We start from the raw sequence: 24505 nt of genomic DNA, 5'->3' as shown, positions 1-24505 counted from the left end.
AGTGTTTCTGTCCTCCTCACAACAGAAGGCCAACACTCCTCTGTGTACCCCCTGACCTCCCTCAGAGGTGAGGTTCACCCCTTCCTTGGAGAAGCCTTTCTTTGATGCTGTACCTGCCCATGTCATTCACACTGCATTTGGCACAGCCTGTGGGTTTGTAGGGAATAGGTGCCTGTGACTGAATGCATGAAGGAATTACTGGGGATACCCGGGTGCTTTGGATGTGTCCCTCTGTGAGTCTCTGGAGCTGTTTTCTTCAGCATGATGAGGCTCTTGGGGATGCTCTGCCAATCCTTTCTGTGGCCCAGGTAAGCACTCCTAGTGCTGTCATCTTACCTGCTGCAGGGGAGATGCCTCCTGCCAGGAAAGGGATGGGTGTTTTGTAAAACAGATGTGGGTCTGTTCCCTTCCCCTGCTCCTGCCAGCCCCCGTTTGCTCATGGGGCAGTGAGCTCCCGAGCCCAGCGCTGCCCTGGGATCCACCTGCTCCCACCAACAGAGAGCTCTGGGGGACCAGGCCCTGCACACAGACGGGGACAGCTCAGCCAAGCCTCCTGCCCTCCCTCTGGGCCCTCGCAGGGGGCTGGTGTGGGGCTGGGGAATTTGTGGAGGTGCTTTGCACAAGGCCGTGGTGGTGTTCTTCCAGCAGATCCAGGCTGACAAGCCACAGTCGAGTACAGCTGGTTCCTATAACAGTGGGGCTGTAATCTCACAGTCCCTCTGTGAGGCCTGGAGACTGAAATCACAGAATCCCAGAATATGCTGAGCTGGAAGGGATGCACCAGGGTCATTGAGTCCAACTCGTGGCCCTGCACAGCACCATCCCCAAGAATCACACCATGTACCCAAGAGTATTATCCAAATGCTTCTTGAGCTCTGTCAGGCTTGGTGCTGTGACCACTTCTCTGAAACAAGGAGCTTTTAAAATTAGAGCAGACACACTGATAATCCCATGTAGCCACAGGTAATTAAGCCTCCAGTATTGATGTCTCACTTTAACTCATTTATCTGGTCAGAAAGTCTTATGGGGCCAATTGAGATCACATAGCTCATAATTTTATAGCCAGAAATTATTAAAATAGTAACAATAAAGTAATAATAATAAACCTTCATTTACTTTAATGACAAATCTTTATGACTCTGGCAGTTCTCTAGCTTGCATATAACTCCCACAGCCTGAAACTCTTCTGTGTGAGTCCCATGCTCTTGTTCCCCAGTCCCAAGGGTGAAATCTGAAAAGCTGACTTGAACTCCTCAATAAGTGAAAGTCTTTCTGGGTCCTTATAGGAGAATTCACTGAATAGAAAAATCTTTCATTTGGAAGCCAATTTATTAAAATGGCAAAGTCACGCAGTGTCAAAATCATGGCAAATGCTTTGAGCCTGTCACTTTGAAAATGGAGGGCCAGATGGTGAGAAACTTTCCTGCTGGTCAGGGAACATTCTGAATGCTCAGTTACTTAGACCAGGCTGGTTCTTGGGTGTTTTTTAAAGTATGTTTTCTGTAAGAACTAAACTTGGATTAGCTTTCATTTGCCATAGGCTAACAGCACGTAACACCTAGTATAGGCCAGCTGCTTGAGGGTAATGTCATGTCCCAGAATAACCTTTCCATTTGACCCTGCCTTTGGTAAATCAAGGTAGCCTGTAAGCTTATTCCTTGTCATGTGCTCCTCCTCAGTCTTAGCAAGCCACAATTGTAATGCAGTGGCATGTTAGTTTTGGTTTGTTTGGTTGGTTTTTTCCCCAGGAGACCTGAGGTAACAGAATACTTTCAGTATAGGGCTTAAGATCCAGACAGCAGGACAATCCCTGTCCTAACACAAGGAATGACTGCAGAATAACCAGTGCTGGTTCTGGGATGGCTGCTGAACTAAAACCTGCCTGGGGTATGCCCTTAACATGCTCTGAGGCTGTTCAGAATTTGAGGGTTTGGTTTTGTTTATCTGGTTGCTGCTGAAGAAGCTCTCCTTCCTCTGGTATTTTAAAGGCATGTGTTGTGACCTGTCACTTGCTAGATTTGTTTGATGTGAAATTTGAGTCTGGCCATGGAGAAACACTCTGCAGGAATGTGTTTATTTTGCTCTCTGCTGGAGGTTACACCAGTCTCCAGTTTTCTTGAAGTTTCAGCCGAGTGTTGTGTTGTAAATATAATAATCACATTCAGGAGGAAAATTGGCATGTGACATCTACAAATGGAAGGCCCAGAGCCTGCAACTTCACTTTAGCTTCTCCCAGACAAACAGCCACATTCACACAAAACTCATTGCAGAAATGGTGCCAGAAACACCAAAGTTCAAATTCCCAGCTATGTCCATTGTCCCTAGACACGAAGGTCCATCCGCTGAGCCTGCTGGTTTCACCAGCTGGAGATACTCTCCATATTTCAAAATACCAAATGGATTTTAAGGCCATTTACTCCTATCCTAAGAATTAAAGAAATCAAATCAAACAAGCATTGGAACCAAAGCAAAGCCCTTTTTAAATGCTGCTTGGCTGCTGAGAGACTGTCAAACACAATAATTTGCTTTGCAAATGCTTCCTGTGTAAAGTAACTGTTACATGTATGCAGAGTACTCCCAGCTCAGATGACAATATAAAGGTGTTGAGAGCTAATTAAAACAGTTGATACTTGTTCAAAGCTTAAAGGAGGGAAAACCTGGACAAGCACTGCTTTTTGTTATCCATAAACTTGTCTAAGTCAGGGTTATTCTTAACTAAGAAAACATTACATGAAAAATTATTTTACATAGATGAATAAAATGCTATGTATAATTTTTTCACTGCAGCAAACCATAATGTCAGAGCTATTTTTTTTTTATTCTTACTGACATGAGAGCAAATTAAACTCTACCTTATTTCTCTATTTTTTTTTTCTACTTCAAGGGGACCAAGTCTAGTTTTAATAGTGCATGGCAGTAGCCATCCTGAACCTCCTGGACATGAGGTTTTAGCATTCCTGGTGCAAAGGAGCACAGCCTGGCTTCTGGTCTGGGGTGCTGGAGCTGTGCAGTGAAAATTAAATCCCAGAGTCAGCCCCTGGCTGGGGTTTCCAGGGTTGAACAGTGACACATGGGGACTCTCAGAGTTAAGTCAAGGACAGATTCTGCTGAAGACTTTCTTTTTCTTTGTGCTCAATCTCTGTCTACAAAATTAATGTTACTTATGGAGAGGGGTATGTAATGTATGATTTTCACTTCTCTTTGAAAGTTGCTTCAGTGTAAAGCAGCTGCTTTAGTATTTTTCCCTACTTATCAGAACAAGTACTCTGACAGGTCTGCATGGCAGAGGAGAGGGACACCTGCTGTGTATTTACATTTATTTATGATCTTTTACTATGTGTAAAATGCAATTTTACCTAGACTATATAATGAACACTTGAATGAGAACTGGGAAATTATTAATGTGTTTTTTCATTTCCAAGAATAACTATCAAAGTACAGCTCCTACACATTAGCACTTGCATTTCTGCCTCATGCATCTCAGTGGACAGAATTATTTGTGTAAACTTATGGTGGTTATTTAGCTGCACATCACTCTGTACACTGAGAGGAGAGAAGAAAATCCTAATGCTTCATATACCAGCACTGGGGTGAATTTTACCAGGCATGTGACTGTATAATCCCATGGCTCTAAGAGCAGATGGAGTCATCCAGGAAGGATTTGACATAGTTCTGCTTTTAGCTTTTGCATTTAGGAGAACACGTATCAACAAGTAAAAATAAGACCTTATATTTGAAGTCAGTGCTGAGGACCAGATTCTCAGCTGCTATAAATGTGACTCTATTATTTTTATTATCACTGTTATTTACCAGCAGAGAATCTAATCAAGCTTAAGAAAGGTACTTAAAAGTGACAGACTGCAAAACAAAACCACAGGCACAATTTTGCACACACGTATCAAATCCAAAATGGAAAATCAGGAGATTAAGCATGCAGACCTCAAAAAATCCACTGCAAACTGGCCACTGTGGGAAATTGATAGCGATTTGAGAGACTGATCACGAGCCTGTTGTAGTTTAACTATATTGACTGGCACTCCTGTGATAGCTGCTTTATTAAGCATAGTCATTTTGATCATTAATTTCAGCATGAAATGGTTTTTACAGGGGCTTTTGTGCATTAGCCTAAGTGATTTTTCACTAAAGAGAGAAATCAGTATGTCAGTACGGTACTGGACATCTTTGAAGTTTGCAAAATTTAACTGCCCAGATGTTTCATGAAAGGCTTTCAATTCAGATATTATTTTCAGCCTGGCTGCCTACCAGAAAATAAATACCCTTCAATTTTTCATGGAGCCAGGAGAGTCTGAGAGAGTTTTTCTGCTCTTCCCTGCCCCCTGCCTGGCTGCCAGTACCGAGGTGCCAGAGTGACACCGCGTGGCCAAGGGAGAGGCAACACGAACTCCAGGAATAATGAGAAAATGGAACTTTTAGCCCAAATACACATCAGGACTTTACATGTCTTGTTGCAGCTCTTCAGAAATAATCTTTGCTACAGTTCCATTGTTTTTATTTTCATGCATGTATATATTAAGCCCAAATACTAAGAAAGAAAATACAATTTATTTAATAACTGATCTAGGGGAAAGTACCAGATTTACACCATGAGATTAAAAAAAAAAAAAAAAAAAAAGAATTAAACTTTCCTGAAGTCTTTTAAATGTTATTTTGCTATTCATTATAATTTCTCTGACAACTTTTAAAAAATACTTTTTTCCTTATAGAAACACAAAATAATTTAAGCTTTCTTACTCATCTTACCCAATTTTATATGTTCTGCACTGTTTTGGTTCTTCTTTTTATCCTTTTGCCTGTCACCAAAGGATGCTGAGTAGCTTCCCGGGAATTCAGTAGCTCCAGTACACCTCAGGAAGAGATTCTGAGCTGGATGAGGTAATTAATAGAAGTTGTAATTCCTCATCCTCAGATGATAGTTTTAAAATAAAAAAAGATCAAGACAAATCTAAGAGAAGGGAGCCCCCCCCCTCCTTTCTTGCAGCCTGTGAGTTAATGGACATTTCAGAAACATATCTGCATTGTGGGAGACAAATTGACAGGGCTCAGGCCCATTTGTTATACAAGATGTTATATGCTCAGAGCCCAAATCAAACACGGTTCAGCAAAGAGCTGTGAAATATTTACACTGCTGTCCACAGCTTACATGGCAGAGGGTTGGAATGAGGCACAGAAAGTCAAGGACTGGCTCACACTGAGTTCTGAGATAACACAAGAAAGGTTGAGATCCTGTGGGGGACACCAAAGGCAGCTCCCACCACGAGGGACACTGAGAGACACAGTAATTTCCCTGCCTGCCTTTTACTATTAAATCCTTCCTGATGCCCACAGGGGTCTGAAGGGCTGCCTGGCCCCCAGGAAGCTGTTCAGAGAACCTAGAGGGGGAAAAGGACTGACCTGTGCTTTCATCCCCCATGCCACCAACAGGGAGCATTTTAGAACCCTCCTCTCATATAAAAGAGGGAAGATGGGATCCCCTCAGGTGTTGAATAACCCTCCTCGTTGTCTTCAGTCCCCTTTGGAAGACATGCAGGGCCAGCCCTTGGCCAGGCTGTGATGTTCTTCCTCTCATCACTGTCAAGGGGAATGGCCCCAAGTCCATCTCTGATGCCTCTTAAGGCAATAGATAAGAGAGGAGAAAAACAGCACTGAAGGGTGGTTGGAAAGGGCAATGAGGACTGTTAATGATACAGGCACAAAATCTCTCCTTTTTTACACAAAAAAACCCCACCTTCTTCTGGAAGACCAACAGCTGGCAGGAAAGGTGATAGCTAATGTGTCTTGTGCAAAGGAAAGCAGTAGATGAGCAAATGAAAAAGAGGGAAGCTCTTTTAGCCCCTCATGGGTTAGAAGGGCCCATGGGCCTTGCTAAGCAAGTCCAAGCTGTCATGGAAAAACACATTCCTGAGGCCCAAGGATCCATGGTGGAAATCACCCAGATCCCTGCTTTAGGCTCTCAGTCAAACACTTTGCCTTGCATTTGCCCAGGTATTTGGTGAGTTGTGTGCAGGCTTTCTTAAGAATTCAATTGGTTGTCACTTAAAATAGCTGGGGGAAAATATTTTTTTAAAAAATCCCCTCCCAACAGTCTAATCTAAACCCTTCAGAGGTCAGCAGAAAGATTTTCATTAAATTCAAAGAACTGACTATAACTATTCCTGTAAAGCCACTAATTATTCCCCGGGGCATAATGCCTGTCACTTCAGCAATTTGCAGAGACCAGCTCTCACCTCCAATTCCTCCATTAAAGGCAGCCAGCCACCTGTACGGGAGATACATGTTTGAGATCACTCAATTAATCTGTTAGCAGCAGCATCAATAGCCTGCTATTGATTCAAACACAACAAGAACATATTGAAACAGCCAGGCTGAAGTAAAATATGCCCAACAACAGAGAACACCCAGTACCCCGCTGACATTTACACATGAGGAGACAATGCTTTATACAGGAGTACAGTGGGAACAAAATCAAAAGCCATTACCTGGAATGAGCCATTGATGCAGCAGATGTAAACCAGAGCAGCTGGTGGTCAAAGCAATGGGAAATTCTTAGATTACTCCATAAATTGATGCAGCTTGTCAGAAAATAAGGCAAGGAGCTTGGTGGAGAATAAATAGTCAGGCTTAATGAAAATAGGGCCTATATATCAGTGTTTCCTTATTTCCACTCAGTCTTTACAAACCTGATATAAAATCAAATCAGAGCCAGTGGTAGTGCTGAGCCTTTGTGCCGGTCTGTGGGCAAGAAGGAAATAGTGCTGTTCAAACCTGGCTTCAGAAGTAACCCCAGATACCAGCATGGGAACAGGTTCCCAGGCTTTTGCTGTAATTTTAAGAAATTTTAAGTGTAGCAAATGCAATCAGAATGAATACGTGTCTTCTTTCTGACTCCAGCCAGAACATTTCCCACCCCCTCTGCATCAATATAAAACTTACACCTACCTCACACTTCAGCAGCCCGCTAACACTTGGCAACTTAAAAAAAACCCCAAACCACTGCCAAAACCCCAGTTTAATCCTGGGTAAAGTCCTATTCTTGTATAGACAAAACTTTTTCACCTACTTTTTAATGGTATGGAGGACAAGCAAGACAGACACCAAGTTGTTTATCATCTTCAGCTGGGGTTTACTTGTGCTCTAATAGAAAACAAGATACTGAGCAGCCATAGTACCAGAGGCAAGACTAATGCAACTTAATTTTAAAGAAGAGCACATTGCTTTTAAATATTTTTGTCCCCAATTCTTAAAACATTCAGAAAAAAGCTACTGCAATAGGTATCAATAAATAGCTCTGCTGATTATCACCCACAGTGGGTTGAATCCCCAAAGTGCAGGGCACAGCCAGTTTTCACTGGAATAAAATCGAGTTTTAGGTGCCAAAGCCTGAACATCACAAACCTCCCACATGGTGGGTGCAGGCAGCAGGGCAGTTACCAAGCAGGTGATGTTATTTTCCATAAGGGAAGTGATTTGTCTCACTGATAACGTTCCTTGTTGATAACAGTGGAGCTGTGACAGTGAGTGAGGTGTCTCAGTGTGATACTCAGCACCTGATCTCACCTGAGGCACAGGTAGGCAGGATTGTGTTCCCCTGCTTCACTGGGAGCACTATAATGGCTCTTTCAGAGCTACAGTGGTGTCACAGCAGCTGTTACAGTGCCTGGCTAAACAAGAAAGATTGCAGACTTGGAGTGAATTGTTTGAAAAGCTCTCTTTGGAAATTTTAGTACTTAAAAATGTTAGTTAAGATAGGCTAAAACATTCCCCCTATCACATTCAACTGAGACAGACACCAGTTACTCACACAACAAAAATAAGGCTTATCAGTATTGCAAGCAACAAAATATTTAGTTTGCCCAGCTGAAGTATTTTCCACACACAGAACCCAGTCTATGCACTAGCTTCTGATTTTTAATGCTGTTACTGGCAGGTTCCCCTCTTTTTCTACACCAAGGTAACCAATTAGCAGCAGCAATTACAAATCCCTTGGCCTGTAAAGCCTGTATCAAGTTACCACATGCAAATGGAGACAAATTAGGTCCCTACTTTGTCTTGAAACTGAATCCTTCCACTGGTGTTAACAGAAAGGAGTCAGCCATCACAATCTTCTCCCCACTGCCTTCAATTGGGTAACTTAACTGTATGATTCCAAAAACCTCAGTGCTCTGCTATCAAATGAGTCCATTAAGCCAAGGCTCCAGTGTTTGTGGAGATTAAGAAGCACCTTGCAGAGAACACTGGTAACACCCCAAGCAGCATTTCTCTCCCCACGCTGCTTGTTAACCAAAGCCAGCTCTAACACTCTCAGTTACTCATGAACACAAACAGCTGATGGATGGAGGCATCACCTCCACTGCTTTTAGTGTCCTGAGGCAGCAGCTGTATCCAGGGCTCCTGCAAACCTCACTGGGGACAGGGTTCAGATCAGTGTCACACACCTGATTTAGAAACTGAAGCACTTTCAGTGCTGCTCCCCACTGTGCTGCAAGCCTCAGCCCCTAACCAGCAAGGAAAGGAGCACTGCAGTGCCTGGAGCCAATAAAACCACACGTACACCTCACCCCACTGATGTGTCTGAAGGCCAAGAATGCAGGCAGCAACTGAAAACTAACACACTATCTGTTATTAGTACACGTTTCAATTTTATTTGAACTTTTGACAACGCTTTCACCTGTTCAGTTAAATGCCAGGGAGCTTTAAAAAGCTTCTGCTTTAATTGTGGTAAAGTCTGTAGCCATGTGGCATCTCAGTTTATGATTACAATTCCTAGAACTTCACATGCCAACACCTTGGTAAATTCTTGGGCCTCCAAGATAAAAACACAGAGCAAGGGACTTTTCTCAAATAATGATTTGCAGCTACTTTCAAAAACTCAAACTTAACATCAGTTCGACAATCTACACTTTTTAAAGTTGCTGTTCTTCAGCATCTCTCACAGCTGATGTCCTTTGGCACATCCACTGCCATGCTCAAGTAAAATTGTAACTGCCATGACACTGAAACATCCCAAACCTGAGAATTTCCTCTCGTATCAGGAACAACCATTCAGAAGTTTGGGTTAGCAGCTTTTTTAGCCAAGTGGAACCTTTCCAGTGCATTCCAAAGAAAACAAAAGTCCTTCAGTAGAGCAGCCATGGAAATAAATTCAGTCCTTCACTGAGGTTAAAGCTTTATTTATAGAAAGTTGGCTGCATTAATTGCAGCAATATTTGCATTGTATTTAACTCAGCACTAACAGGTTAATATTTACATTTAGATAACACTTAAACAAAAACAAACTGAATACAGCCAATCTTAAGAGCAAAAAGACAGACATAGAAATTACAGACTGGAGAGTAAAAGTAATCACAATTATTTCACTCTGGATGATTTAGTCCAAGGGTCTATTTCTTAATCAGATTAGCAGGAAGAGTGGATTTGTCCAAGTCATCAAAATATGGATGGTTCAAGGCCATTTTGCCAGAAATCCTTTTTGCAGGATCATAAATTAACATTTTCTGGAAGAAAAAAAGAAACACATTTACTTCCTCAGGAAATATGAGCTAAAATCATGTTAAATAGATAGATATTTACACATAATAACAATAATAAAAAAGTACCTATAAAGACATTTCCCCCTTTGTTCTGTGCTCTCCTGGTTATTTCCCCTACAAGTCAGAATCTCAGAAAATGAAGAATCCTGTTCAATAACCAAGCCCTTGCCTGTGTCTGGGTACCACATCCACTGAGCTAAATCCAGAACCAGGCACCAAGCAGCAATCACTGTCAGCTTCTTACTGAGGGAAATTCAAAAGCTTTAGGCTGTTATAGCCCAAAATGATTCCAAGGACAAGAGGTCTTACACTTGCTTTGTTACTGACATTGAACAAAGAGATGTCAAATTGTTTCTGCTCAGGTTGGTGACTTTACAATTAAAATAAGAGAATGCTCACTCAGTTTCAAAATCCAAATTGGAAAGTAGTCAATAAACAGGTAGAACTCAAGAAAACAGTTAAAACTGGAGTCTCTTTGCAATAAAATACTTTACTGGAATACCTCAATAAAGGTGGTAAGAGCAAAAAGAGGGGATGTCACAGCCATTAAAATAACCCCCAAAAGTTTTTAAACCAGGAAAAAAATTTCTTTAGCCATTAAAAAAGGTATCTATAGCTTATATCATACGAGGGGTCAAAAAAGGAAGGAAGCATTCAGCAGTCTGTACTAGACCCAAAATGAGCAAAACAGAACAGAGCATTTCAAATTCAAGTAATCAGGATTCCCCCAGCTGCCTCTCCCCTGTCTGCATAACAAATCTGTCTTCCAGAACAAAACTTAACCAGTATTACTCTGCCCAGTATTCAGTCCTGACATTTAACTATCTTTACACTTCATTCTACAGGGAGTCTTCCAAGTCGATTTAAACCACTGAATTTGCATTTATATTCTCTGAACTCCTGCCAAATGCAACGCTGCCTCTCGATCTAACCTTGCCTGGCCAATTTTACCTGTACCCAGAACAGTGTCCTGTAGTTAATTCTGATATCAAAGGTTCTCTCAAAATTGACTCAAAGAGGGAAATTTCTCTGAAAAAGGGATGCTGTGACACTGAGACTACAGCACCACAATCAATGGGTAAGTGAAGGAAACGTCTCTGAGCAGTCTGCACCACTGGTTTTTCCTGGCACCTACTGTCCTGATAATTCAAAGTTTTTAGGACAGCCATCAAGTGCTTTGAAATGCTGGCCATAGAAGTCATTTAGCTTATGAGGGTCTTACACTCACAGCCTCACTTGTGCAATTTGAATTACACATCTTTGTGTTAAGACATTTTCAGAGACAGCTCCTTTACATACAGATTTCATCTGCAACAGTATACAGAAAAAAAAAATCAACATTAAAACAGTTTCACTGACGTATCTGAGCTTGTGCTCTAGAAGGAACTATTCAGTTTTGTTGCCTTTAAAGTTATATTACGGGTTTAAAAGGCTTAAAAGTGCCATAGGAAACTTAAAGGGATTCCAGTCAGGAATACCACTGTCAGCAGGCACTAACAGGAAACTAAAATGTCAACACTGATTAAGGCAGAACTGTACAAGACTTTAGAGAATTTAATATGCTTTGAGACTAGAGTTCTGTTAACATCATGAAGAACTAGTACTTTTTTTTTGCCTTTAGTAGCAGCAGCCCCAACCACTGGCTTCAAACAGTGAAGCCCCACCTAAGCTCAGATGAGCCCTTGGCAGGTCCTTTCCATACAGCTATTCCAACAAGATTCTCCTGCCAGTTCCATTGATTTTAGTTTGTAAATACAGTCAACAACAATTCTATTTCAAACTGATTTATTTAAGATGCTGTCAGGGGTCTTATCTCTGTAAGACAACTGTGCTGCGAGGTTCAGAGCTATCCAGAACAACAAATGTTCAGGCTGTCAGTGTGAACTGGGGCTCTGTCCCTCAAGAAAAGCTGTGAGTACCTGTGATCCTTTGGGCATTTGGGGTAACTGTGAGTACCTGTGATCCTTTGGGCATTTTGGGTAACACTGCTTGGTTCAGAGCATTCTGCCACTTTACCACAGGGGTAATGGGCTGCTTGGTGACTGCTCAGAGCCCTGAGGCAGGTGCAGGGTACTGCTGTGCAAGGGGGCTCTCAAGGGTCAGCCTGTCCTGACACACACACAGCACCCAACCCACAGCCCAAATCTGGGTGTGCACTGTGCAAATGCAGCTTTACAACAACCCAGGTCAGTTATTAAACCCCAGCACATCGAGGAGTCACCTAAAACGTGACCTAAGTTAGCCCACAGTGGCAGCACGTGAGCTGGAAGAGCACTGAATGGAAAAGACTGATGAAGAGCTGGCCAATTAAAAGCCTGGTGGGGTAGTTTAACTGCCTGGCCACAGAACCAAAAGAAACTCACACTAGACACAAAAGACACTAATTAAAAGTTAATGCACCACAGGCAAAAACATTTAACTCAAAATTTAAGGGCAATTGAGAGACACTACGGACAGACTTGAACTTCTAGTTTCTTGTCTCAGCTCATCAATACATTCAGCTGTTTCTATCCTTGTTTATTCATTGAAGACCCATGAAAGTTTAACCAAGATGAGCCCACCAAGATTTATCCACATGCTACCATAAAATAAACATTTCCAGCTGGCTTGGCAGTCATACAGCCACATCACAACTGGTGCTGGCAGCAGAAAGGTGACAGCTACTTTATGGGCAGAAGGCTTCACTTAAACCTCTTTATAAAGACTCATCCTCACTCTCAAGTTGTACCTGGCTTATTATTATTAAAAAGCTGAGGCATAACTGCTTCATGTGAAAAATAGTCTGCTATTACTTGTGAAAGGAGTGGATGTCACACAAGGTGTCAGTTCCACAAGAATGAAGTCTCATACCACTGCTGATAGCTTGAAGACCTCCACATTTTCCTTCTAGTCAGGACTGTTCAGTAAAGCTTTGTGTATTCTCAAGTGTTTCAAACAGCCCACTCAGTTTCTTAATCAGCAGTTTAGGACAGCCTACTTACAGCCAGCAGATCAAGTCCATCTTTATCCAAGTTTTTGACGTGTGTTTCAAGGCTGACAGGTTTCCATTTTGGGAATGTGTTTTTGTAGTCTTGCAGGGATTCCACCTCAGGCCATACCTCATTGTTGGGGGTCCCTAAAGCCCTGTGCAAGCGTAAGCAAAATATTAAGCAGTTTAGTCTGTAATCTGTTATGTGCTATTACACTTTTCATTACACCACACAGCTGTTGTGCGGTGCCACACAGGAAGCAAGGAAAGGTTCAGCCTTACATACCTGAAGATTCTGAAGATCTGGTCAATCTCTGAATCCCCATGGAAAAGTGGCTTTTTAGTTGCCAACTCAGCAAATATGGTCCCTATGCTCCAGATGTCCACAGGAGTGGAGTAACGAGCAGATCCCAGCAGCACCTCTGGAGACCTGTACCACAGTGTCACCACCTGGGAACAAGCAAAGGTTGAGTTTGGGGAATCAGCTCCTTTAACTGACTGCAAGAACAATGGCTCATTGGTTATTGACCAGCACTTACAGGTTTTTGCTAAAAATAGCCAGTACTAGAAGTTTTAGTGAAAGTGTAATACTAGTTTCAAACTTCATTTGTAGACAAACCAACTCCATTGCAGTAGCTTCTACTTCAAGAAAAACAGCTGCCTGCACGACTTCTCTAAGATCAGGAATCCTTTGGCACCCAGCCACAAAACCCCTTAAACCCAAATGCCTTGCAAAGCAAAAATGTCTTTATGAGACAGTGAGCAACAAGTCTGAGTCCATCTGACTCACTGTGAGTGGGATTCATAAACACTTTGGAACCTTAGACTGGAACCACACTCAGAGAGGCGGAAAACTGCTTTGGAAAACAAAACATAACTTTTTGATAGTTTTGTTAGCTTATGGCTTGAAAAAACTTGAAATAACATTCTTTTTTAGCTGTTTCAGAATCAGTCCTCAGCAGGAAGCAAGTGTGCACTATCCAAGCCACCACAAGTATGTCCCAACTCACTTCGTGAGTGTAGACTCGCACTGGAATCCCAAAGGCTCGGGCCAATCCGAAGTCTGCCAGTTTAATCACCCCCTTGTCATCGATCAGGAGATTCTGAGGTTTCAAGTCTCTGTGCAGGACTCTTCTTGAGTGGCAGAAGACAATCCCTTGCAAAATTTGGTACAGGTAACTCTAGAAAGCATAAGGTGGGAGGAAAGAGTTATCTTTAGTACATGGCAGTGTCCTGCAACACAAAGGTGCTCCCTTCATTAGCTCTCCCCACAGCAGCAGAAAATACAGACCCAAAGCATTGCAGATATTGAGTTAATATCAATCAAAAAGCGACACAAATTAATTCTGAAGATTAGTTTAAGGCAGTTTAATCTCAATTAAAAGACTTTCAAGTGGCATTTGAAAGCAAAGCCCACATTCACCGTATTATCTACAGCTGCTTATTTAATCTTTCATTTCTCCTCAAGGAGTTTATTATACTGAAAATAAGAGCTGCTGATGGCTTAGTAGGTCATCTTTAAATTAAATTCCCTCTCAGGTTAAGAAATTGTCCTCATTACCTTAACACGTGAACGCTCCAAATACTGGCCAGATGGAATACTATCCAAATATTTCTTGAGATCCATGGAAAGGAATTCAAAAACAAGATACAGCCTTGAATCCTGCATGAGGACATCCTGAAGACTAAAAATTGAGTATACAATTACTACCACTGCAAAATGCATGAACTCCCATTTCCTGTCTCAACAGGGATACAAGCTGATATTTCCAGGGTCATATTATGGAAGTCTTAAAAGTCTTCAACTACCTAGTGAGTTCTACTGTCACCTGGAAAATCAAGTGTAACTGAAATAATATTGAGTGAAATAAAAGCCTGTATGCTTCCTCTTAAACTTATATTCTCTCAAATCAGACACAGGAATCTGAAGAAAAAATTGCTGTTAAAAATCTCCACCTGTGGGTGTTGGTGCCTAGCTTCTCTGAAGCTGGCCTGTCACAGCAGAGCTTGAATTACTGGGAGGGTTTAAGCCAAGATTTAATCAGAATCAAATAGACACAGGATTTGAATACAGTTAAAGTATTTCATCCTTAGAGTGTAGGGACTCCTGAAGCCAAGCATACGTACATTGAGACACTACCTGGCTGCAACTTGGCCAGTTTTAAGGCACTTTAAAGATCAAGTATTTTGCTGCACCAAAGAGCAAACAATATTTTGCACTGAAGGCAACAGCTGCAATCATTTTTACATGTCAAATAGTCACTGATGCAAGTTTCACTCATAGCTCAGGTGTGCCAGCTATGACAGCATCAAAACACATCCAAATTCCTGCTACAGAGCAGCAGGAGGAACATCAGAACACTTAGGTCAAATGGTCTATTCCAAGGTGGTAAAGAGACTTCTGAGACTGCCTGAACAGCTTCAGCCAGTTTTCATGAGGTATGCTGCCTCCAGTCTCACAATAACCTCTCTGAAAGGAATTTACAGAAATTTCTAAATTAACAAAAATTTGTTAGATTCCTGGAACAAAAAGAGGTGGCATGAGGAAGGCTTAATTAGAAAACTGGCATAAATATGGAATTTAAACTATTTGTTGCAAAGCAGAGGCCTTCTCACCTCACGCGTGGAAAAATAACTTATGATGTGATGGGAGCTAGTGCCCTTCCAAGAGTTTAGCTAAATACCAGTATATGCATACCAGACTATATTGGGATGATTCAGCTCTTTTAATAAAGAAATTTCTCGGATAGCAGTACTTGGAACACCTTCCTCCTCACTTTCTAGACGTATTTTCTTCATTGCAACCACTTGGCCTGTGGTTTTGTGCCGACCTTTATACACAACACCATAGGTACCTGAACAAAAAGACAGTGAAACAAATATAGGAGTACTGGCTTCAGGTAAGTTATTGCAAACACGAGCTGCTAACGTAGACAAGGTCCTTACAAATGGAGCAGTGGTTTACATCACAAACTACTACTTAGCTGTGGAGCTGGACTGAGCAATATTTCTGTTTGTTTAAAGCATGCCACCCATGAAGTGTAGCATCTGTTAGGACAGGGTACTTAGAAGGCTAAGTGTGAAAGGTGAATATTTGGGAAATGTACTTATAAAATTAGACACTATTTGAGTTTCAAGTTGACTGACTTGCAGGCAAGCTCATCATAAAGGATTATGATGTTGCCATTGATACATCACATTAGAATGCTAAAGGTTTAGCTGCAAATGGAAGTAGTGCTCCTTCTGCAGCCTGAGATCCAGCCATAGGTGTGAGCTGTAGAAATACCTCTGGCACAACCCTCAGTGCAGGAGAGAGGCTAGAGCCGTGGGTCTCAGCAGGAGCTGAAACTGGAACCAATAATAAATCTCAAATCAATCCATCTTAATCATCAGGGTTCACAGAAGGAGAACCCTCAAACCAAGACAGTTTAAGTCTTCTGTTTTTACCCATCTTGTAACATTAATCCCTCACATGAAGCCCCAAGTAGTTTATTTCAGAAAGATTCAGGAGGCTTTGGTTACAAAGCTTTGTTGCAAGATCCAAGCACACCTCTTGCTATTGCCTCAGAGCAATGTACTCCAACTTCTCAAATCTACATAAGGCTAGAGCCTTGTGTTATGTGTTATAAAACAACTGACTTTTACAGTTAACACAGGCTGCATTTCCACTAACGGGGGGTTGTGACTAACATCTGCATTGAAGCCATCTTCTCAGTGCCTCAGTGTAATTGTTAAAAATTCCCTTCTCCACAGAGCTTTACCATCTTGCTTTCCCTTGACACCCACACTGCCCATATACAATCAGAGCAGAATCCAGAAAATACTACTCCCTACCAGCAGCTCCAAGCAAAACAGCACATTGCACAACTTCAGGGGCAACTGCTAAGTTCATACTCAGAGAAAAGGGAGAGCTTCCTAAAGTGTAGGCTGGTGTCAGGACTTAAAATGTATTTTTTCTCCCCTTTGGAGGGATGTTACAGCATTAGCCATCAAAATGAAGGCAGACACGTTTCAACACTGGTCATTGTTTTAAAGAGACCATGTCACTTTCAAAAAAAAGGGGGCAGGCTGAAAGCTTTTACAGATATGGATAACTACCAGAGTAATTAAGCCACAGGCTTATTTAGCCATTATTTAGCCATTTGGTTGAATCTCAGTGACTCCTGTAACAGGCACAGCGCACAGAGCTTCTGGGACACTTTATAGCTCAAACTGTGGAGCAGTTAAAAGCTCACTGTTCCCCATACTTACCTTCCCCAATCTTCTCGATTTTCGTGTAATCATCCATTGCTGTGGTTATCCTTGAAATGGACAGGAAAAAGAATAAAGATAATGACGGTGAACAGTTGCTGCTTTGAACACAGACAAGTCACTGAACCTATGCCAAGTCTTTTAGAAGCGAGTTCTGCCTCACGTATTTAAGATGTAATGTGATACACGTTAATGTTCTCATCAGCAAAAACACAGAATATATTTATTCAGAATTCCAGCTAGGAAAACTACACCCCAAAGTACGAGTGGGCAAGGATTCCAAGGAGGGAAAAAAAAAATCTTTGAAGAAAGCTCCTCCAGGGAACTGAAAATAATGCACCCTACTCAACATTTTTACCTAACTACTCACTCCGGAGGAATGAGCTCGAAACGGACAGGAATACCACCATGTAAAAATGCGGGCACCGGGTGCTCGCCAAGCCAGGAACACCGGCCCGGAGTGCCACTGGGGAGAGCCCCGCACAGCCCGCGGAGCGGGACGCGCAAGCAGCGGCCGGGGCTGGCACCCCACACCTCCCCCGCTGCTCCGGACCAGCACCAGCTCCGGGGGGGTCACGGGCACCGAGCAGAACCGAGTCACCTCCGGCTCCGGGAGGCTGCCAGCCGCGCAGGCCCCGCTCGGTGCAACCCAGCCCCTGCCCCTGCCCCGCACGGGCCGCCGAGCGCGCACCCCGCACGGGCCGGACCCCGCACGGGCTCGGGAGCGCGCACGGGCCGGACCCCGCACGGGCTCGGGAGCGCGCACGGGCCGGACCCCGCACGGGCTCGGGAGCGCGCACCCTCTCCCCGGTTCCCCCCGGCTCGCCCCTGCCCCTCACGCGCCCGCGCGCACCAACGGCCCCGCCGCGCGCCCCTCACCTGCGGAGCCGCTGCGCGCGCGCGCCGCACGAGCCGCCGCCGCCGCACAGGCACGTCCGCAGCGCCGCGCGAGCCGGGGGCGGGGCCGCCGCGCATTCGAACCGGCCGCCCGCCGCGCTCCGCCAATGGCGCCGCGCCGGGCCCGTTCAAAGCGGCCAATCAGCGCGCTCCGCGCCAAAGCGAGGCCCCAAGGGCGGCTTTCGGCTGCGCGAGGGGGAGAAGTACACAAATGGCTGCGTGGCCGGGCGCGGCAAGCTGAGGATGCAGCGGGCGTCCCCTTGGTTCGCGGACGGCGCGAGTGGGGCAGGCTGGCAGGGCGGGCGGGTCGTTCCGCGCAGCCCGGAACCGGTGACACGGGGGCGCTGGGACGGCGGCACTGGGCGGAGTGGCCGGGACCCCGGAATCACGGAACGGGTCAGGCTGCAAGGGACACCCTTAGGTCACCTGGTCCCACCTCTCTGCTCATGCAGGGCCGTCCCAGAGCATATGGCATAGGGTCATGCCCAGACGGTTCTGGAATATCTACAGATATTCCAAAGACTCCACATCCTCTCTTGCACAATCTCTCCCAGCGCTCGGTCACCGCACAGTGAAGTTCTTCCTCGTGTTCTGGTGGGACTCCCGGGCATTAGTTCGTGCCCATTCTGTTGTGCCATTGCTGGTCCCTGCTCCGAGCCCTCTCTCAGACAGGGATGTTCCCTCTCTGCTGTCTCTGCTCCAGGCTGAACAGCCCCGGCTCCTTCTGCCTTTCCTCCTCCAGAGATGCTCCAGTTGCTTGATCAGCTTTGTCTCTCTTCACTGGACCTGGGTACCACTGGAACAGCACTTTGGGCTGTTGGCATGGTTTGAGGAGTATAATCGTATAATGTGTTTGGACCGGGCTAGGCGTTGGCTGCAGCTTCTCCTTTTAATCAAGTCTGTTGGATTTGGATGCCATGGCCGGCCAGAGCATGAATTCATTATTTCTGGCTGCATGGGTGCTGATCCGGGGAGTGCTGCTGTGGCCTTGGGAGCTGCCTTTAAGGCCTTAATAAAAGGTCATCGGGTAACTTAATTCCCCAGAAGCTGGGGCATGTATCTGTGGGCAAATTAAAGTTCAGCATCCCTCCTCCCAGATTAGGAAAGATTAGTCCCTGTGCTATCCCAGCTTCTGAAAGCAGGCTGGGGGATGTAATGAGAGAGGCACCTGTGGGCCCTGCCAGCTGCAGCCTCCTCCACTGCTACCCAGGAAAGTGGTACTACAGTACACCAGTTAACAAAAAACCTGGGAAAATACTACTCCAAACAATTTTTGTTACTGAGAAACTGAAACACTAAATAGATTAGCAAAGGTCATGCGTTTCTAGTTTTACAAGACTTTCCCCTGCAGGACAGTTCCACTGTGGATCCCATGGAATCCTGCAGTCTCTGCAGGGGTGAGACACGGGCACCACTCCACACTGATGATGTTATTGCCTTTTTAAATTACTTCAGTGAACTGGTTTACAACATTCTTGAAGGATGGCTTTGCTGCATGTCTCAAATGTAAGCAGGACAGGGTGCTGCGAACAAAAACATGCAGCTTCTCCCTTAAAGCATTTCTTTGGGACAGTGATTCCAGGAGGCAGGACTGGTACACCTCCTTCTTCTCATCCCTACCCCACGGCCAAGGCGGGAGGCAGCCTGTCCAACTCCTCCCCTGAGTGTGTTTCAGGGGTAAAGCCCCTCCACTTTCCCCTCCCTCCTGGGGAATTTGGCAGCATATGGTGCACATGCTCGCAGCTCTCTGTTTACTTTGAATCCTGCATTCCCACCACTTGCTGGGGATTTACCTGCCTAGAACAAGGCTTTTGTGTGTCTGGGAAATTCCATATGGGAACACGGCCTCACATCTTGTGCAATTCACAGGAAAAGAGCCTGATGTGCTCTGCCCTGCACAGTGACAGAGAATTTCTACCCTGTGCATGTAACGAGTCCAAAGCAGCCAGGATAGTCTGGGCACAGTAATGCCCGTGGATCAGCTGCACAACTCAGAGTGGGGGACACATTCCTCAGGCCTGGCTCTGCCCTGGTAGCACTGTCCATGTGCTCAGCAGCTTTGGGGGAATTGTTTTCCATGGGCAGCAAGAGGCTGGGGCTACTGCTGCTGGACTAGTCCTTGCCTAGGTAGGTGGCCAAAGTCCAACTTTCCCTTCAGAGGAAAAGAAAGCATGTCTTGGAAGTCTCAGACATATGGTAACCCTAGTTAATTTACAGCAGTTGGTGGTGGTATCATAATTATTCCATACTATAAATTATAACAAGTTATATTAAAATATAGAGCTATTATATATAAAATATACTGTCTGAAATAACTGAATACACTGATCTGAATTTTCTTGAAAGTGGGGTCTTTTTTTCTAGCTTTAGTTTAAATATACACATTTAATATAAAGCCTTGGCTGGGCTCAGACTGCCCTTCCTGCTGGACACCAACTGTTCATTCTCAGAGTGCTGCTGAATTTTCAAACTCTTTGAGAATATATCGTTTTCCATACACCCCATTGTGTCATGGGCTTTGAGTGGGAAGGACCAGGAGGCACCAGAAGGAAAGCTGCTTAAAGAGCAGCTCTCTCTTGTGAAGAACTCCACTTGTTTCACATGTGAGGGGATTCTCCATGAGCCAGCTGCACACAGCACTGTGATCTGAGGTCATTGGTCAACATCTAAGGTGACAAGTGTAGCTTTTTCTGATACCTTTAGAAAAGATCTGGAAGGGGGATGGCTTTGAGATCCGTCTGATAGCTGTTGCACTCAAAGCCCAGCATCACTGCTCCTGCCTTGTGTCAGCCCCTGTGCCTCAGGGCCAGGCTGTGCTGGCTTTCTCGGGTAAGCAGCCCAGGGACTGAGCTGTGCTCTCCATGCTGGGTGGGCTGATGGCCCTGCCAACACCTCAGAGCCATGGAGAGTGAGGTTGTGAGCTGTGGTTTCCTCTGGGAGCAGCAGAGGCTGCCTTGCCCTCAGCCTGTGCCCTCTCTACCTCGCTTAGGAGGCCAAGTTCGTGTAGGTATAGATTTGACATGGCATTAATCTGTCAAACATCAGCCTGACAGTTACCTTGCATTTCCCTCCCTCTTGTTGTCTGTGTATCCTTAGGATATAAACCACATCTCCTTTCTGGCTGGACAGTGCTTATCTTGGTCAATCATTGCTTTGGATGTGGCAGGAGCTAATGATGCAAGTACATTTGCAGTGACTTTTGTGTTTGAAGGGATTTACTATTCTGCTTGAAGGAGCAGCAGCAGTGAGCCTGCTGACAACTGAGTCACAGACGGATGCATGTGGGAATCCCTGGGACTGCTGCTCCCCTTTACAGCAAAACCCAGTGAAATGCAGAACTGAGGGAAAACTCCAAGGCAAATAGCAAAATAATCTCGGTCTACCTTGACAACACAATGTTAATTACATTTTATTTCTATGAATGACCAAGGGGCATATGTGTTAAAACCTCTTTGGCATCCCAGATTTCCACTTGCCTGAACTGCAGCGCTGCTTGTGCAAGGCCCACGGGATCAGCCCGACAATGCTGAGCTGGGATTATGGCATTGGAGTTGTACTCATGGCTGGGAACTCAGGGCAATGCTCTGAACAGCTCCTTTTCTGCTGAGCACAGGGCAGCTGCAAGAGTCAATATCGGCTTGTCTTTCGTATATTAATCATATTCTCCTCAACAATGACCTCACTGTAAGGAAGAGAAAAAGTGTATTCTGTTTTCTACATAATGATGGGACTAAAAAGGTCAACTGGTTTGTGAATACTAATGAGAGCATCTAAGATAGGTTGTGTTCACTGTGCTCGAAAGCAGATAAATACAAACATTGACTGGCTTCTTTTCACATTTATTAAAACTCAAAGATTATTTTGTTAACATGACAAAAGCAAAAGTACAGTAGGAGAGATGTACTGCCACTTGGGAATGCAAGATAACATTAGAGGGATAATATCTCTAATGCATATCTCAGATCATACATTTAACCTGTTAAATCTCTCATTTTGCAGGACAGTTCCCACTGTCATGAAACATGGAGAACTTCTCTACTGCTCTCCTTCTGCATTAGCATTTTGATAGGATGCCAGAAAACAAAAAGCTCCTGAGAACTGTTTGAAAATAAAACAAAAGGATGGAAGCTGCTTAGAAAAAATAATTAAATTGCCAGTGTCTCCTCACAGCATTAATATAAATATTTTAAATGCACTTAAAAGTACTTCAGTTTAGGTTCAAATTATTTTAAAGGGGTTTTTGTAACCTGCACTAAACCACTTTACCTGAGTATCCCAAATATTGATATTATGCCAATAAAAATATAAACCATCCCTTCATTTCAAATAAGGAGATACTGTACATAGAAGAACTGGTTATTCATGGTCACTGGATATTCATGGTTTTGTACCTTCCTGGAGGAAAACTCAGCTGAAAATCAGCAAAAGTTTTACAATGAACCTCACAGCACGCAAAGAGGAGGGGAGAGTGTGGGGACCTTGTGGGAGGGAGCAGAGGGGTGCACAGAGTCCCTGCTGAGCTTTTTGGGGTGGCCTCCAGGGGCTGAAACCTGGGACTGCTGGGCTGAGATCTTCCCCCAGCTCTGACTTTGCCAAACTCCTTTCCCACAGTAGGGAATGCTCCACTGTCACTGTCACTGTCCTGTCATCACAGCTGGTTTCATATAAACCTTTAGAGAAATACCTACAAATGTCCAATCTGGATTTTATTTTAATAACTGTATGAAATGAGAAAGGTGAACAGCATATATGTATCAAACCTGGGGCAGAGGGAAAAAAAGTGCTTTTTGTTTCTTTGGAGCATCTGAGCAAAAAGCCAGGCTCCACCAAAGTCTTTGGCAAAACTCCCATTAACTTCAGCTGGGCAAAGCTTTCACTCCTGACCCCAGGTCAGGTGGCTGGTTCCTGATTTGAGTTTTTGCATTTCACTTAGCTTACAATTCAAGAATTAAAATGGTATAACCCCATAAATACCTTTTTAACTTCTGTTTGGGTGCACGAGAGCAGAGGAGGTGCAGTCAAGGTGACACGTGGAGCTCCCCTGGCCTGGATGCAGGCACGCAGTGCCTGGTGGCTGGAGGGGCAGGTTTTGGGGTGGGTGTGGAGGGCTGGAGAGCAGCACACCCCTCCAGGGAACAAGGCACAAACCCCATTCCCCGAGGCTCTGCACAAATGTTGGGCCCTGTCTGCGGCAGCAGCGTCACACAATCAGCAACATTCCTCACTTGGAGACAGTGACATTAAAAATCTCTGTCCTGGAATGGCTGTTTCAACACATAATACTCCTTTTTTTTCCCCAGTTTACCTCAGGTTTTATCTGTTGATCCTTTTTCATCTTACAACAACCACCCATTACTTAGCTCGATCAGATCAAATGCACTGCAAACAGCACATTTAAATTCCAAACCTCTGTCAGGGAAGCCTGACCTGAAACCTCTCCTGAAGTAAGGGAAGTCAACTTTTCCTTCCCTCCAGGTACCATACCAGCTGCCAAAAAAAAAAAAAAAAAAAAAAAAAAAAGCTGTACTCCTCCAGGTGAGAGTGTAGATGAGACAAGCGATGTTTATAAGCCTGTGGAAATATGGATTTACATGTACACATCATGCTTGGTTTTGTTTAAATATTCCTCCTTCTAGCAATTGTATGAGTAGACTTTAAAACCACTTTTCATTTCAAGTAAACCATTTTTTTCCCCTTAAGGTGTCATTTTCTTTTTCAATCTGCAATTCAATTTAAGGCTCTCTAATTGTCCTTCCTGAAGAGTGATGAAAGATGGTGTGCAGTGATGGTGTGGTACATGAATTTTATAAAAACGGTGTGTGACCCAGCCCCAGAAGTGCTGATTGCCACTGCCCTTCAGTGAACATGACCAGCCCTGCCTCACGCCTGCTTTTAGCCAACAAGGAGCTCCTGATCCTTTTCCCCCATCTCCTCTGGCTCCCAGCTCTCCAAGTGGGCTGAGGAAATGAGTCACATCCAAAAACAAGAGGGATAAAAACATTCTGGGGAATCACCTTCTCCATGTGAGACACAGCCAAGGTCTTTGGTTAAATATTTTTATTTGGCTCTGTATACAAAGAAAAAAGTTTACACGAGAGAGGGAGTGACAAGCAATTAATTACACAGTATCCAAAGATGTATAAACACCCATAGTCAGTTTATGCAGCTGGGTACGTGTTTGGGAAATTGCACCTACAGCACTAAGGCCACGGTAGGACAGCTAACTGCATTAAGCTGTTATCACCAATATTTCTAGGTAAATTATTGCTTAATAGCATTTGTTGTGTTTCACCACTACAAACGGGTTCTAATTAAAACAAGAAAAGGGATTGATGCACCAGGACAGCCTTGTGAGAAGTAACGATAAGATAAAGTAATTTAAGTCAAAACTAAAGTAATCTTAATTGCTTTTACAATACTTCCCCAATTTTGTGCTGTGATAAAACACGTTTTAATGAGATTGATTAAAACATTTTTTAAACGGAGAAAAACTGCGAGCAGAGCTAATTTCTGGTTCGCTCACCGTGGAATCTCACCTGTGAGGTTTGCACAGCCCTCTTCTTGTGCTGGGGGAGGGAGGAAAATGGGCACTGCCCCCGGAGGCTGAGGCTGGTTCTCAGGGGGTATCGGCTGATGATTCCCGCAGCTGCGGCCCCGATGCCGCGCTCCCGCCGCCGCTCACCTGCCAGCGCTTCTGCATTTGCGTTACAGTGACTCCGCGGCACCTGTGGCACTGCTGACTCCGGAGAACCAGCCAGAAGGGCCGTGCGGAGCCCGCGGGCGCCCAGCGCTGCCTCTGCAGCTTTGTTTAACAAACTTCAGCTGAGCTCTCCGCCCCCGC

General features: G+C 44.4%; 1 protein-coding gene across 3 annotated transcripts; it reads right to left on the bottom strand.

Moving 5' to 3' along the window:
• Positions 1–8734: 8734 nt before the first annotated feature.
• Positions 8735–24338, bottom strand: CDK1 (cyclin dependent kinase 1). 3 transcript variants are annotated; one of them, XM_063406094.1, is made up of 8 exons: positions 24201–24338; positions 16768–16817; positions 15215–15371; positions 14078–14201; positions 13527–13697; positions 12803–12966; positions 12530–12671; positions 8735–9512 (listed from the first exon to the last, which is right to left on the bottom strand). In XM_063406094.1, the coding sequence occupies exons 2-8, from the start codon at positions 16802–16804 to the stop codon at positions 9399–9401; spliced, it is 909 nt and encodes a 302-aa protein (XP_063262164.1). In that variant the 5' UTR covers positions 16805–16817; positions 24201–24338; the 3' UTR covers positions 8735–9398. The 3 variants fall into 3 exon arrangements, with proteins under 3 accessions (XP_063262164.1, XP_063262165.1, XP_063262163.1); XM_063406095.1 differs by lacking the exon at positions 24201–24338 and adding an exon at positions 17621–17635; XM_063406093.1 differs by lacking the exon at positions 24201–24338 and adding an exon at positions 17647–17774 and having other exon boundaries at positions 8737–9512.
• Positions 24339–24505: the final 167 nt, after the last annotated feature.

Source organism: Prinia subflava, chromosome 9 (genome assembly GCF_021018805.1).
Source record: "Prinia subflava isolate CZ2003 ecotype Zambia chromosome 9, Cam_Psub_1.2, whole genome shotgun sequence".
Lineage (NCBI taxonomy): Eukaryota > Metazoa > Chordata > Aves > Passeriformes > Cisticolidae > Prinia > Prinia subflava.
Note: the sequence above shows the minus strand (reverse complement) of the source record. Positions and strands in the feature narration are given on the sequence as shown.